Source organism: Camelus dromedarius, chromosome 14 (genome assembly GCF_036321535.1).
Source record: "Camelus dromedarius isolate mCamDro1 chromosome 14, mCamDro1.pat, whole genome shotgun sequence".
In the NCBI taxonomy this organism is placed as follows: Eukaryota; Metazoa; Chordata; class Mammalia; order Artiodactyla; family Camelidae; genus Camelus; species Camelus dromedarius.
This window is the reverse complement of record NC_087449.1, coordinates 26,888,153-26,904,838: the sequence shown is the minus strand read 5'-3', so window position 1 is coordinate 26,904,838 and position 16,686 is coordinate 26,888,153. Positions and strand designations below refer to the sequence as shown.

At 40.7% G+C, this 16,686-nt stretch overlaps 1 protein-coding gene across 1 annotated transcript in view; it reads right to left on the bottom strand.

Annotated features, from left to right (window-relative positions):
- C14H1orf87 (chromosome 14 C1orf87 homolog) overlaps positions 1–16,686 on the bottom strand; it is a 63,697-nt gene that overhangs the window by 37,324 nt on the left and 9,687 nt on the right. The window contains exons 2-5 of the mRNA XM_064493527.1: positions 15,112–15,333; positions 6,040–6,175; positions 5,219–5,482; positions 2,696–2,811 (exon numbers count right to left, since the gene is read on the bottom strand). Of these exons, the coding sequence (XP_064349597.1) occupies positions 2,696–2,811; positions 5,219–5,482; positions 6,040–6,175; positions 15,112–15,333 (738 nt within the window). The remainder of the gene's footprint in view (positions 1–2,695; positions 2,812–5,218; positions 5,483–6,039; positions 6,176–15,111; positions 15,334–16,686) is intronic.

Sequence of the window (16,686 nt, the reverse complement as noted above, 5' to 3'; positions counted from 1 at the left end):
CTCGACTCTGCTCTTTGTATCTGAAAAACCCAGAAAAGGTTTGGGAGTAATAATTCACTTACTGCCTGGCATGTGAACATATGTAACTATTAAGATAGTGTATCTGACTATTGTTACTTTAAATAATTGGTGAAAAACAGCAGAGTGGTAAAGTGCTATAGTCATTTACTCCATGAGATGTTTACTCATCTGTCATTCAGATGTATGTGTCCTTCCAAATCCAAGCTGAACTATCTTCTACACGGTGAAGCTTCCCTAATTTCCACTGTCTCAAGTGCCACTTCCCTAGAAGGACATTCTATGACATCTCCCAACGTCCACTCATGTAAAGCAGTTTCCTTTCAGTGGTGTGCCAGCAAATCTTGAAAGACCAGCTCTCCAAGATAAACCCCTAATCTGTAACATTACTAATTTTCACAGTGTAAATGCTCCCAGCATGGCTGATTTCAAGTTGCCAATCTGGTGTCACTGAAGGAGGAGCTGGGAACTGATGGTCACAACTGGCCCTCCTGGTGCTCCGGAACCCCACTGCTCGACAGATTCATAGTTCTTTACCTTAATGAGTGCCCCTCCGGTTGCAATTGCTTCCTTATGTCCTTAGCTGTTGTCTCCTGTCTGATTTAGTAGACTGCGCTGTTTTTGCTCCTTATTATTTCCTGTGAGCCGTGTACAGAGTGGCGTTGCCAATCTGATGTATCTGTCCCAGATTTGAATCAGAAGTTTTCCTTCCTCCTTCCTTTTCTTGTTAACAGCGGTTCCCGTGGGTAGCAATGAATTCATAAGGCTTTGGCCCTCGGGTCAGTACACCGAGTCCTGAACGGCTCAGTGTTATATGGAACCCATTTACTGCAGCTGGTAGGGTTTCTTAGAAAAACCTGCTGCAGGAGTTTATTTCATCGGGTCCAGCTTAGGAGATGAGGGTGGTTGCCATTTCTGCTGCCCCTGGTGATGCTGGAGGCTTTTTCAACATCACAGAGCTGCCCCATTAAAGGCTCTACTTGATAGGACATGCGAGGGCATTTCTCTGAGCAGTAAGTACATTAATTAACAAAGAACCTGGATTCATCACAGGCCATCAGTTCTGCACTTTCACAAACACACTGTCTGGTTTGTATAGAGCAGCAATTTCTCTGATGAATTAAAAATGATTTCTTTATGCACCTTTTTTATATGTAGATATCCAGATGTCCCTGTAGGTGAAGTGATGCAGGCTCTTTGGATACTTGGAGGTGCCAATTACATTCCACAAATATTTACTGAGCATCTCACGTGCCAGGAACTATGCGAACTACACTGGGCACTGAGTTGGCCAGGAAAGACACTATTCCTAACCTCAAAGGTCAAATAAGTAATTACAAGCACAATGTCTGTAATGAAGCGCAAGGGCTATGGGGGCATACAGCAGAGAGATAACCTAGTCTAGGGCTCAGAAAGGCTTCCTATCTAGGATTTGAGACCCATACCTGCCAATAAGTGGCCATGGGTTCTAGTGCACAGTCTGCTACCTCTCAGAGCCCAAATCTCACTATCTGTACCATATGAAGTGTGGTTGCTGATTATTAAGTGTTGCTAGGGCTTGATGGCTCTCAGTAGACATCTACTATCAGTAGTGACATTTGACTGGCATTTCTACACGGCAGCATCACTTTCTTTGGACTATGAGCCCTTGAGGGAGAGACTGGCCTTGCCAATCTCTGTATTCACTGTGCCCAGCAAAGTGGGCCTGGCAAGCAGCTGGCACTCAATGAATACATGTGGAATGAAGTATTGCAATTATGAAAGGTCACACTGTAGGAAGGAAGGAAGTCTCCCACTTGGCCCCAGGGACATTTTTATAGGAAATCCTGCCTTCTTCCTAGAGGGAAGTGATAAACTTCAATGCCATGGTTCTCAAGCACTGTGTCACATTGTTTGGAACTGGAAAGAGTGTCCTCTGGTAGGATAGTTTGAAAATAGTAACGAACATTTATATAGCACTTACTGTCCATCAGGCAATATTTCAGTTCCTCTTACAAATCTGTGAAGCAGAGGGAAATCTCTGATTGTTCCCATTTTACAGTTGGAGAACGGAAGCACAGAGAGGGTAAGTGACCAGCCCGAGGTTACAGAGTCACTAACCAGCAGAAACAGGAATTGAGCCCAAGCTTCTGTCAATGGAGATTATGCTCCTAACCACTGTGCTTTGTCTTTTTCTTGGAGACACAGAGATTTTCATGCTTTACTGTGCCTCACCTCTAATGCTGTTCCTTACATCCTCTTTTTATGTTGAGTCAGTTTCTTTCCTTTGAGATTATGTGGAGGAATTATTGATTTCTGCACCTCAAACCTTTCTCTGCTAGTGCCTGTAACCTAGGAGTTCCCTGACCAAACATATTTCTGGAATCCCACTTTATAGACTGGAGCCCTGCCCTGGCACACAATCATTTCTTATTTCATAATCAGGTTTTTCATTTTCACGTGGCAACCTCATAAAAAAGACACGTGCGTGATGTTAAGAAGCATGTGATTGTTGCAACGGACATTCTATGCTGGCCTGAATACAAAAGAGACAGAAAAAACTATCAGCAGAAGCCACGTGTTGCTGAAGAACAAAGTGACTCTGCATTGGGTGAACTTTTCGAGTGCGGGACCTCCAGGATTCCTCCCAGCTCTGGAGGTTTAGGAACACTATGCCTGCAGAAAGGGAGAGAAGTACCTTCGATGGCTGCCACCCTGAGAGCCTTTCATGCTGCTGTCCTCAACAGTTTTGCTTTGCTGTGGGTCACCTAAAGCTGTGACTGTTAAAAACTGGAGTAGCTTTTCATAATTCACCTGAAAATGAAATACAAAACAGAACATCCTCATTTAATTTACATGTAAAGGAAAAACGCCTGCTGAGATAAAATGTACTTGGAAAAGTCTTAGGGATTGGCTGATATAGACTACTATGCACAGAATAGAGAAACAACAAGGTCCTACTGTATAGCCCAGAGAACTATATTTGATGGCTTGTAGTAACCTGTAATGAAAAAGAATAGGAAACAGAATATATAAATATATAGAATATATACACACACACACACAAATATATAGACCTGAATCACTATGTTGTATACCAGAAACTAATATTGTAAATCAAAAAAAAAAAATTAAATTTCCATTTCAAAGAAAAGTTTTAAAACAGATTTTAAAATATAGTAAAATAAATATTAGTGCTTTAAACCAACTATTCCTTTTATTTTCCCCTCTGGACAAGTGGTAAAATTATACTTCCTGGCTGTCTTGTCGTTGGGTAGGGCAATAAGCTGTGAACAGAAGTGATGTGCTACTTCTGGGCTGAGGATTAAACTGACAACATGACACCCTCCAGATCTGTCTTTTTACCTTCTGCCATCATGTCCAAAAATATTCCAGAGTGGACACGTCATCAGCCTGAGTTTGGAGCTAAGATGAGGATAGTACAGAGAAGAGCCTGTGTTGGACTCATTACGAAAAATGGGCTTTTGCTGTTTCAGGGCACTGAGACTTTGGGGCTATTTGTTTCAACAGCATTACCTACCTCTAGCTTCTCTCTCACACATATGTCTTATATATTCATTATATATACTATCTGCTTATATTTAGATATATTCAACAGATATAGTCAGGTTATTTGAGGGCACAGCCTTATTTACCTAAGCAAAAAACTCAAGACCTTCTTTTTTTTAACATAGGACTTGTGGATGAAAAATGTTGCCTGCCATGTCAGTACACAAAGGATGCTGCAGCCATCAAGCCATCAGCCATGACTGAGGCCCCTGATGGTGAGCCTAAGGGGACTCAGGATGGAGACAGAACAGGACATGGCCCTAGATAGCTAGGTGCATATCAAAGGAATGATGTTAATGAAACCAGTCCTTTGTACCTTCCCATACACAGAAAAGTGCTAAATTCATTAACTTGAAATGTCTGGTTTTCTTTAATTAACAGTAACCTTTTGATGGTCTGGCTACCTGATTTTGTTCCTATATATCCTGTTTCCTCTGTTACTTCTTTGGAACAGTCCCTCAGAGCTATCTGAGAGGCTTTCTCCTGGGCTTGAAGTCCTCAGAAAGTCTGATGAAGAAAACATAATTCTCAGCTTTTAGGGTGTGCATTTTTTTCAGCCAACAGACTAAAGGAATGTCTTCCATTTCCATTGCTGAGCTGGATGACATCCCAGGGACTCTGGTGGGCAGACCACTCCGGGGCAGTGGAGGGGGTAGCAGTGAGGGAGGGGAGGTAGATAAGGTCCTGATAGAAACTAGGTCTCAGGCTAGAGAAATGGCTTGAACTGAAGAGTTGGAGAGGTTATACTAATAGGTTAACATTGTATTGCTAAATATTTTTCATTAATAAACAATTAATTCTATTTTTGCCAGTTAGGGATGGGCAGGAGATAGAACTAACATTTATTTAAGTACCCCCTAAATGCTAAGCATGAGACCAGGCAATTTGCATTTATTACATCACTAAATCCTCAGATTACCCCTATGAGGTTGGCTTTGGCCTGATTTTCCATCAACAGAGGAAATGACTTGCCCAGTGCTACCACTTCTTCCTATTTTAGCTTCTCTCCTATTTTCCACTAGCTCCCAGAATTTGGTTACACTTGGACTACGTTTTGTATTTACCCATAGTGTGAGCTTGGGAAGGGCACTGCTCAGAGAAAGGACCCTGGCCTTGTGTTTGGGGAATCTTTATCTCTATCCTGGATCTGCCATTAATTCTCTGGGTGCCCTGAACAAGTTCCTTAACCCCTCTGGGTTTCAGTTTCCTAATCAGTGAAATGATGGTGGTGAATTATGCTTCAAAAATACCTCCCTCCTCTATCCCTCCAGGAACTGTCATGATACGTCTTAGTCAAGTTCTCCTTTCTAACTTCAGAGCCTACAGACTGATCAGCTTGTAAACTGACTCAGGTGGGCCCATTATCTTGAACCTGGAACCATCCCAATGGCGTTATGAGCAGACAGTGAAAGCTGGGACAAGAAAGCCCTTTAAAGAGGAATTAAAGGGGGTTGAGAACCCTAAATCTATTTTCTATTGTGGTCTTCTCTGTAGAGATTTTCACGCATGGATATAAGTAAGCTTGGTATCTTAGGGGTCAATAGTAAAGGTTATTTTCCTAAAGACAGTTACCTTTTAATTCTGTTACTCTAGTGGGTGCAAGTCAAGTAGACTAAGGGAACACACACATAAAATAGCAAGACAGTCATACCACTTCAGGAGCGTCCCTCCTAGAAAATCTCTGGCAAAGGATCTTGACTGTTGGTAACTGCAGAGGGACTTCAAGCTTCAAGAAGAGGCGGCTCAGCTGAGATTGGAGAAGAAATCCTGAAGAGATAGGATCCAGGGTCTTCAGCTCTTTCTGAAGCTTGTCTAATAAGCCAGAACTCAGAGGGTGTGACTTGAGTTCTCTTCTGACCAGGGCAAGAAGAAAAGTGTCTTCTCTTGTTGTTCCACTTGGCCTGTGGCCAATATCCTAAAACAACAACAACAGCAAATCAACATGGCTCTAAAACAAAATGACTAAAGGCCAATGTAAGGAAGCAGATGCCTAGCTGGGCTGGTGTCAGAGCATCCACTTTCAGGCCTCACCCAGAGGAGGAAAGAATACTTACACGTGAAGGTTAAGTATTCAGTCTGGGTATATTCATTAGTTGATGATGCCTCAGGACCTTTTCCTTCACGAAATAAAAGGAGCAAATCATTTCAGAGTACATGCTCTGTTAGAAGATTCCTTAAGGTGTCATCTGTCTTTTACAGAGTAATTTTTTGATTATATGAGAATTTAGAACAACAAATCTTAGAGACCTCTTGGATCTGGGAGGAGGAAGGGGAAAGGAAGATGAGATGTTCAGTGGAGTCATTTGCCTGTGAACTCCCCAGGAAAGCTTCCTGGAAAGCTGATTGGCATATGGAGTCTTGTGTCCACCAGTCCCTGCTCAGAGACCATCTTATTGTCTGTTCTGCATCAAAATATACAGTCCACAAATACTACCCCTTCATCTACAATAGAAAAGATCTCAGTATACACACCTCAGGTTGGCCAAAGCTGCTCTTTGTCATCTGTTTTACAGACCAGTCTCTAAGGTTTCTCCTGGGCAGGCCATGGATATAGGACAGGGACTGGTCTCCAGTTGGTACAGAGCTGCAGTAGACATTTGCCTGGTTGGGGATTTTAAAGAAACAAAAACAAATAGTGGTAAGGATCAGAAGGAATGAGGAAAGAGAAAGAAGAAAGAGGAGAGAATATGAGTGAGCCAACCAAATCTTAAAACAAATTCTTAGTTCCAAATGACTTCAGCCCATGTAGTCATTGAGTTATTGAATCCCCGGAGAAGAAAGCTTGCCTCAACATTAATTTCAGCATTATGAAATTAATACAAATTTGACAAATAAATTGACAATTAGATAATTTTTCATTTGTAAAAGAAAGAAAGTGTCTGTGGCAAAGAAAAAATAAGTAGAACATAAGGTGTTTATAGGCAAATGTAGAGTTCTTGTTAGAGATAAGAGTGGACTGTTTTAACTAGCAGATTCAGGAAGGGCAGCAAAGGAAATTGTGAGTTTTGTCAAGAATGGACTAGAAGAGATTAAAAAGCCCAGAATATTATATGTTAAGGGTAATGTTATAAAGGTTGCAACAGAATAAATGATGGAACAAGGGTCAATGATAAAATCCCACTCCCTCATGCCATGGTGTATAATGTATTAATAGTGTTCCTTATTTTTTTGTATTTTATGATGGTTTGATATCTTGAGGGCCTCGTTGGCTGGAGGAGACTGCGCTCCAAGGGCTAATTTCTAGAGATAGTAAGCAGCTTGCCTGCTAATACACCTTTCATGTGTGAACCAACCAATCCTGAGTCCCTGTCTCCAACCATCTCCTTTATCTAACCTCACACACCAAGCCAGTATTTCCCCCAAATCCACCGAGGTCCAGAAACCAGACTGGGGACAGCCCCTCTGCCTAAAGCCCACTGGAACTGTTCTAACTGGCCAGTTGTAATCTCTCACCGGCCCTGCATTGCCTTTCCCATGGAAACTCCAACAAAGACTGTTGGCTGTGCTTTCCCCTCCCCGGCCTCCTGCCTGAACTTGGTGCTACCCCTTGGGGCCCCGCATGGGGTGGCATGCCCCCCTTTTCCTGGGAAATAAAAGTAATAAGTTCTTTCAAAGAGAGTTGTCTCTTTGTTGGTCTCCTTGCCATACCTGATTAAAATAAAACCCTGGGTGCAAATTGAATCACATGGCTGTTTTTAATATCAGGTAGCTGAAAGGAGACATTATCAGAAGGATTCACTGAAAACTGAGTATCTGTACTCAGTTGATAGTTATACTGAATAACCTATCAGTATGGATAGCAACCTACAGATGCTTTATAGTCATGACACATTTTAAAGAAATATCGAGAGGGTCTCCAGAGTGGGCAGAGGGAGAAGGAGTGGCAGAGAGTTCCCGAATAGGCATAAAAATAACACAACATTTACTGAACACACACTTTGTACAAGGCACCATAGGAATGCTTTGTTTTTGTCACTTAATTTAATCCTTACAACAACCCTGTAAGGCAGGTAGTATTAGCATTTGTATTTGGAAGGCTGAGCCTTACAGAAGTTAAGTCACTATTCCTTCATTTAAGAAGTGTTTATGGCTTGCCTAGGCTGGGCCAGGCACTGCGACAGACCACCCCCCCCCCCCCCCAGTGAACAAAGCAGATGAGGCCCCTGCTCTCACAGAGACTGCAGACGGGCAGAGGCAGAGAAAGCTCCTGTGACCGCACACTATGGGGTGGTAAGGGCCACGATCAGAAGGGTCCCTGGGTCCCCCCAACCTGGCCTTGGTGGTCTAGGTCTAGGCTTGAAGGATGAGCTAGATTTGGATTTGGATAGGCTTAGGAGTGGAGAAGAGAAGGGAAGAAAGAAAAGTACAGGAAAAGGAAACCAGATGTAGAAAACCTCAAAGGTACACACACGTGCATAAGAGAGAGCAATGGATGCTCTCAGAGCATCATTTAAGTTTTAGGAAAGACAAAAGGCAAGGCTGGAGAGGAAGGCAGGATAAAGGAAGTGAATAGCAGTAAGTCTGTTAGTATCTGTGCTTTATTCCGAGGGCAATGGGGAGTCATGGAAATGTTGTTAGTACATCTAGGACTAGGTTAGACTTGCCCAAAATTTAGATGCTAGTAAATTATGCAGATAATATTTGGACCCTGCTTTTCACCTTTATGCTAGGATGAGAGAGATTCCACATTCAGTCCACAGAGTAGTTTCATGCCAAGGTATTTAGTTAAGTATTTCAGACATAGTGTTCTCAGAACAATGTTTCTTTATAAATTACTTATAATATAAAATATTTATACTTTCAGGCACATATAAATATTTTCTTCCTCTGAGAATTGATACACTTCTATATTACAGTGGTCTAAAGAAGCATTTATCAACGCTTATCATTCCTGTAGATTCAAGGTGTTCTTTAGTCTCCTTTATTCCCATTTACACACCAAAATTTATTGAGTGCCTTTATCTTTGGCACTAGAGGCGCAGGTGAACAAGGCAGGTATGATTGCTGACCCCACCTCATAGATCTTTTGGCCTAGACATCACAGAATAATTTTATGGCCTCATCTATGGACAAGGGAAAGTATAATATACTCCCAGGAATGCTGTGAAGAATGAGTGTTACAATGTATTCTAAGTATTTTGTAAATTCTACAACTATATTATGTATTTATTTGTTATTTTTGTGTATCTCCTTCCAAAAGAGTTTGAACTCTATGTGGGCCAGGACTGTCTTTATGTCCTGTGACTCCCAGCGTTAAGAATAGCAATGAGTTTGAAGAAGAAACAGAGACTGTCGGAATGGTGATGATGTCTTATTTAGGCTAAGGGCACGCCAGGCCTCAGACTCCTCCCTTTGCTGATATAAATCATCCTTACCTGTTGTTTTTCAAAAGCAGAGAGTGTCCCCAAAGTGGGAGAGAAGATAAAATGGGAAATTTTGATCAAGAATCGCTATGTTTCTGTCTGCAGGTGTTGCCAGAGTCTCTGCAAAAATCTTTGATACTATGTTTCTCCCATTTGCTTTACTCTGAATCCCTAAATACTGCTTCGGAATGGATGACACAGTAGCCTGAAATGACTATGGCAATGCCATTTTTGTGATACTGACCTAAAAGAATCAGTAGAAATGAAGCACAGAAATTTAACACAGATTTGGTAACTCTTCTTGCTATGTTAGAACTTGCAATGTCGGAAGCGTAAATAAGTCTTTTAAAAAGATGGCTTATAAGTAAAACTGTTTTCAAGTGGCTATATTGTAGAGGACATGAATACTCTGCACCAAGACAAGTGAGCACAGCAAACTGTCCTAGTATGATGGAATGGAGAGCTGCGACTTGGGAGAAAATGTACAGAGGCAGTATCGAATGCAGAATTTCCTGCATTTTTTAAGGCTGAATAATGTTCCATTGACTGCATACGTCACATTTTGCTTATCCTTTCATCTGTTCATGTACATTTGGATTTATTCTCCATTTCAGCTATTGTGAATAATGATGCTACGAACATGGGTGTACAAATATTTCCTTGAGACCATCCTTTCAACTCTTTAGAGTGCTACCAGATGTGGAATAGCTGGATCTGATGGTAATTCTACTTCTAATTTTTGAGGAACTGCCAGACAGTGGCTGTACGGCTTTACAGTCCCACCCGCAGGGCACAAGGGTTCTAATTTCTCTACATCCTCGCTAATATTTGCTGTTTCCTTTCTTTTTTGTTTACGTAGACGCTATCCTAATGGGTGTAAAGTGGCATCTCACTGCCGTTTTGAGTTGCTTTTCCCTAATAGTTAGTGACGTTCAGTATCTTTTCATGTGCTTACTGGCCATCTGTATATCTTCTTTGAAAGAATGTCTATCCAAGTCCTTTGCCCATTTTTGAATCAGGTTGTTCTTACTGTTGTTGTTGTTGCACTTTAGGAGATCTCTATATATTATGGGCATTAATTCTTTTTATATTGTGGATATTAACCAGATACATGATTTTCACATATCTTCTCGCATTCTGTGGGTTGCATTTGTTTCTTGATAGTGTCTTTGGTGCACAACATTTGAAAATTTTCATGAAATCCAGTTTGTCAATTTTTTATTTTAGTGCCTGTCTCTTTGGGGTCAGAGCCAAGAAACTGCCAGATCCAATGTGAAGAATTTGCCCTATTTTTTCTTTTAAAAGTTCTATAGTTTTAGATCTTATATTTAAATCATAGGTTCATTTTGAGTCAATTTTGGTACATGGTGTTAGATAAGGGTCCAACTGCATACTTTTGTATGTGGATATAGAGCTCTCCCAGTATCATTTGCTGAAAAAACCCTCTTTTCCCCATTGAATCGTCTTGGCATCCTTGTCAAAAAATCAGCATATGTGTGAAGGCTTGTTTTTGGACTCCCTGTTCTATTTCATTTGTTTATTTATCTGTCTTTGTACCAGTACCATATTGTTTTGATTATTGCATCTTTGTAGTTAGCTTAAAAGTCAGAAAGTGTAAGCCCCCAGCTTTATTCTTTTTCAGGATTTCTTTGGATAGTCAAGTTCCATTGAGACTCCATATGAATTTTAGAATGAGTTTTTATATTTCTACAAAAAAAAAAAGTCTTTGGGATTTTGGTAGAAACTGATGATGTTAACTTTTTCTGTACAAGAACACAACATGCCTTTCCATTGTTCAAATATGCTCTTATGTTTTTCAGGAGTGTTTTATATTTGTTCCTCATAAATGTTTGGACATTATTTCTTTGAAGTTTACACCTAGGCATTTGATTTATTTATTCAGTTAGTTAATTTAGTTAAGCATCTGTTAATACTGTAATTGATGTTTTCCACTTTAGCTTCTAACTACTTTTTGTTTATATATATGAAAGGCATTGACTTGTGTATATTGATGTTAGAAGTCTGTTTTGCCAAATTCTCTTATTGCTTTAATAGTTTCTTCACTAGCAGTTCTGAGATTTTACATGTATAAACTTATCACCTGAAAAGTGTTTTTCTTCTTCCTTTCTAATTATTATGCCTATAATTGCTTTCTCTTATTTAAATACATTGGCTAATACCTCCAACCAATATTAAAAACCACTAGTGCTAATAGGTAACTTCGACTTCTCCCAGACTGTAATGTTAAAGCTCCATTAAATAAGAGGCTTTGTGTTAATATACAGAAAGAAGCATTTTGGAGACAAAAATGAATAAGACAAATTCTTATTCTCAGGGGATTCACAGACTCGCAGAAGGTGATAGACAAGGAAAGAACCTGTTTTAATAGTAGAACAATGTCTGCCATAGGGTGTGCACAGACTGATGTAGAAGTACCTTAGAAAAAGCACTTAGCCCAGTCTTGGTGATCAGACAATGATGCTTCTTGGTAGAGCTGATATCTACGTTGAGACCCTGGTGTAATTAGGAGTTAAATAGAGATGGAGGGGAGAGAAGTTCACATAAAAGGAATAGCATGAGCAAAGGATAGGAGATAAAAGGAAGCAGAACTCTATCTGGGAAACAGAAGTTCAGTTTAGTGAAAGGTGGGGATGGGAGGGAAGTAGAGACTGGGTGGAGATTAGCTGGTATGGTAAGTCAAAGAGTTTGAATTTTATATTAGGGCAAGGGAGATTAAACAATGGTTTTAAGTGTTTTAAATAGAGGTTACACTTGATCAGTGGTTTTGACATTCTTCCTAAAAGAGATAGTATATATATATCTCCCTAATATCCCTGCCCCTTTGGTGTTGTGCTTTGCCATGTGGCTTGTTTTGGCCAATGGGATATTAGTGGATATGACATAAGCAAATACTTAAAACATACTTGTGGTTAAATAATGTGGTTGAGTTTGTCCTCTTGAAATGCTTCCATTACCATGAAAAGAACTTGCCTGGAAGAGCCCACTGTATTCAGAACAATAAGAAAAACACAGAACAGACCTGAACCAAATCCACAGTCTGGAGCCAAGCCTCAAAAGTCCTACTGGAATAAGTAAAAGCTGTCTGAGCTCACATAAGCAACGTGAATAGAAATGATTATCACTATAAACCACTGAGTATTGGGGTTATCTGTCACACGGCATTGTTATTACCTCAGCTGACCAGTAAAGAGAGGGAATCATAGAAAAGTAAATCCTGTTTTAAGATCATTAGAATCTTCCCACTAATGTGTAATGGTGGTCTGACTAGGATGATGGCAGAGGAAACAGAAGAAAGAAGACACTTGAGAGACATAAAAAAGGTGTAATTTTAAGGGTTCAGTGATTAGTTAGATATCAGAGTTACAGGGAGAGAGGAGGAAAGCCTGTTGAGGTTTCTTGCTTGTGCAACTAGGAGAGCCATGGGACTATTCTGTGACACACAGACCACAGGAAGAACAGCAGGATCAAAGGTCTGGCTTGGAACTTATTGAATGTGAGCTTCCAATGCACAGTCAAGCGGAAATGTCCTTGACATCTGTCTGTTCATCTATGAAGTGGGATAACATCCCATGTGTCTACCTATCTCCCAGGGCTGTCGTGGAGAACAAACAAGATAAAACCTGCAAAAGGGCTTTGAAAAGAACATAGTACTGACCTACTGTGATCATTATTAAAATTAAAGGACTAACACTTTCATTTTCATGCTGCCAGATGTAAAAGCACATTTTAAGTTTATTTTTGAAACGATGCTACTGAGTTTGTTGCTAGTCACACATTCTTTTTTATTGTCTGAGAGAAGGCAGAGCCGATGCTTCTGAGAAACAGTATAAACAACATATATGTATTTTAAAAGACATGTCAGAAGAGAATTTAGAGACAAAAGGTCCTAGAGTGAGAAGAGCCAGGCTCTACCTGTGAGATCTTGAACCATCATTTAAGCTCTCTGGACCTCTCATTCTTCATTTGTGAAATGAAATGTTGTGTTTGTTGATTTCTAAGATGTCTTACTGTTCCTGCATATATGGAACTATGAGTTCTTTTAACATTTTTCAGCTTTACTTAACTCCTGCTAATGATGCTCTTCAAATTTATCTGTAATTTAAAACAGAGTTTCACACTTGCCTGTCCTCACCCACATTAGCTCAAATCTTTATCAGCAAGTTTTCTTTTGGAGCAAATTCAGCTGGTCCAGATTGCCTGTTACGTCCCAGGCAGGAAAGCTTATTTTCATCTATGTGTGAGGGATAAGGATCTAGAAGGAGTTCTGATTGGTTTATTTCTCTCGCTGTGGCAGGATTCCATTTACCACTTAGTCAAGGTGGTAATGAGGGTCTCGGTACCAGGCAACTGTGGCTGCCATCTGGCCGGCCAGCACCATACACTCAGCAGACAGAACCAATTAGTCAGGCCCCACACCTCCCACGAGGTTTTGCTGTGTTTGGCGGCTGGGTGTTAGCCCTGCTGAGCCTCCCACAAGACACCTCCTTGAATTCAGGGAGGGGAGGGGCAAAACATCTCCCTCCGGCACTGAAGAGCTAGCAAAGAACCCAGATCATGGAGGTCCAAGAACAGCTTACCCAATGAACAGCCTGCCCGTTATAATGGCTAGCGCAGAAACTGTACCCCAAGTGGGCAGCTTGATGTGCTGGGGGAGTGTCAAGAAACACATTTCCATTTAACAATTTAGAGAAAATCTAGAAATGACATAAATGCCATCAATTAGGGATTAGTTAAATGAGCCATGTTAGGTCCATATAAAAGAATGAATACAGTTTGGGGGATTGAGGATCTAGACCCTGAGGCTCTGCCACTGCTCAGCCACTTGACCGCTGTTTCTCAGTTCTTTCATGTATGATCTGAAAGTAATAAGAGTTCCTACCTCGTTGGGTGTTTGGGAGTAGTAAGTTAGTTCATATATGTAAAGAGCTTAGAATAGTTCCTGTTATAGAGTAAATGCTGTCTAAGTGTTGGTTCTGAGTATGACTCTCACAGAGGCCTTGAAGACGATGTTTAGAGTGAATTTTTTCAAGCAGGGGGGATAATTCTTGATATGACGTGAATAGACCAGGGTAACAAAGGGCATACACATAATGATTCCCATGCTACATCTATGCATGGAAGAAGAAAGAGAAATATACCACTGTTTTCTTTGAGTTTTATTTTCTTCTTATTTATATTCTCCTTCCGCTTTCCAAACTTTCTACATGAGTATATGATATTTATAATTTGAAGGATCAATACAAATTTTAGGAAGAAAAGAGAGAGAAGACCCCAGTGTTAGAGACCTTCCAGAACATGGTCTGAGGTCCACTGGTGGGCTGTTAACCACTCCAAATCATACTCTGCCGAGTTCTTATGAGAAAAAGATAACAAACCCATAGAATTTTATTTTCTCATGACTGAAAACTAGCAAGCATCTGTGATTTAGTAAGGGCTATTAAAATCATAAACTAAAAATAGTTATATTAGAGTTTACTGCAGGCTGTAATTCAGTACTCTGCTAAAATATCTGGCTGTCACCTCATGCTTGGCAGTGCTGTAGAATTCCTACTCTATGTGTCTGTTTAATTGCAATTTTAACAATTTTTGGAAATGGTACTTTGTTATCAATGAATCATTAGTTTGTCTTGATTTGAATCCAGTTTTCAATTGCTGTTACTCTTGCTTTTTAATTACAAATTACTGATCATTTTGATTCATCATTATCAAGTTAGTTTATTGGTGGATTGTTTGGTTGATTCTTAACAGAGTGCAGTGATATATATTTCTATCAAGATAGTTTAGGGCTGATATTTTTTTGCCATCTAAACATTATTTCATTGGATTTTGAAAATAAATGATCTCTTCCTGTAATGTTGAAGTAGACAGAGCCTCCCCCTCCAACACACCCCAAACCTGCAAGTATGGTGGCACATCACTGTATAACTACCACTGAGTTAGTCACAGATATAGATTGACTGATTCAGTTGGTGGTCAGCAACGATGCAATATACAAAATGACCTCAAAATTCACTTTCAGATTGAAAAAAAAAAGATTCTAATTCTATCTGATGCAAAATGTATTAATTACCATTGGTACAAACCTGTGTTGGTGTGAGTCTGTTTCCAACCTAACTGAATTTTCCTAGCAAGTTACCAAGAAAAGCTCAGATGTTCGTCACTCACTTTGCCATCCAGAAATCTGTGACCGAGTACTCCTGTTAGGAGTTTCTGGTTGTGCTCTGAGTGCTTGCTCTCTTCCACATCGTGTGCATCAGGATTGATTTGATGATTGGTGGAATTAGTAGGAGCTGGGGGGTCTTGGCTCATCTGCCTTGCATTACCAGTCACGGATTTCTGGAGCATTGTTTGAGTTTCTGCCTTCAAGTTCTTATTCTCCTTGCTGTGAAGAAATAGTTTTACACTTGGTTATTCACAGCACAAGCAGACTCTGCATGCACTCGACCGACATTAGAAAAGGAAGGTGTTCATCTGGTGGTGCGAAGAGTGGTGACCCAGCATGGCGGAATGAAGACGTAAAGGCTGGTTGTTTGTCTAAGGGTCGTTTATCATAGAGACCATGTCATTCTCTTCTCAGGTTTACCTTCCTCAGATGCATAAAGATCATCTATCTTCCTGCTCCAAAACTCTTACTGTAAGAAACGGCAATGTCAATGGGGAACCCTAAAGGTTATCGTTTATCTTTCTACCTTACAAGTCAGTCAGGTATTCCCAGTGTTTACCATTAGAAAAGGAAGAAGGCCAAGGTGGTTTGCTCTGTGTTTCTTCTCAACTGCCTCACTGTGAAGCTTCTTTTTCTCTCAGTTCGTCCTCCATTTAAGTTTAATATTAAATGGGAAGTGCAGGATTTAAAGCCAAAAATGGTCATGGGGCAGACAGTTAACTCTTCCGGAGGAAGGCAAGGGGGACAAATCACCTGCTTGAATCACCCTCAAAATCCTATTGTAGGCAGTTTCTCAGGATGGAATTGCCTGAGAAATGTGGAATGTAAGTGCCTGTCTGTAAAAACAGCCAGAGTAGATGTAAAATCAAAAATAACCTGTTAAATCTGTTCAAAGTAAAAGCTGTTTTTGAAAAACTAACAACAACAACATACACACATAGCGCTTTAAAATTAACATGGAAAAGACTCCCCAGCTGAGAAGTGGGCATGTGTCTGCTGTTAGCACAAATAATTCCGCAGCACACTTTGGTGGTCGTACTGTTAACAAACCCACAGTTCTTGCTTCTAGGCTTCTGTGCTATCTACCTGCAATACTGAAAACAGAAATTTGCCATTTCAAAAGAAGGAAACAAAATGCCATCAATACTGTTTTGGAAGCAAGACACAGCTAGCTTCCTTACATGTACTTCTAACCTCAGCTGCTGCTCCCCAGGACGCTGTGAAGTGTTCGGTGTCATCTGGGAACTGCGGCAATTAGGGAGGATGACTGCATCGCTGGATGATGAATAAATGAGGAGAAAACTGTCCAGTTGTTCCCTCTCTCACACTGGGCTCTTCCTGCAAACCGGCCTTTTAGTGCCACCCTCTACTAGAGCTCAGAGTCCCAGGATTAGAAAGAAACATTGCAAGGGCGTCCAGTAGCACCCTCTGCCCAAAGCAACGTACAGATCCTGCGCTGGCCCTGCCTCCCGTGCAGTTCCACCTCACCAGATCGCACATTTGATTTGGATTACACCCCCGCCGAGAACATCAAGTCTCAAATGGAGGACCCAGGGGGCTCCGTGAAAAGGT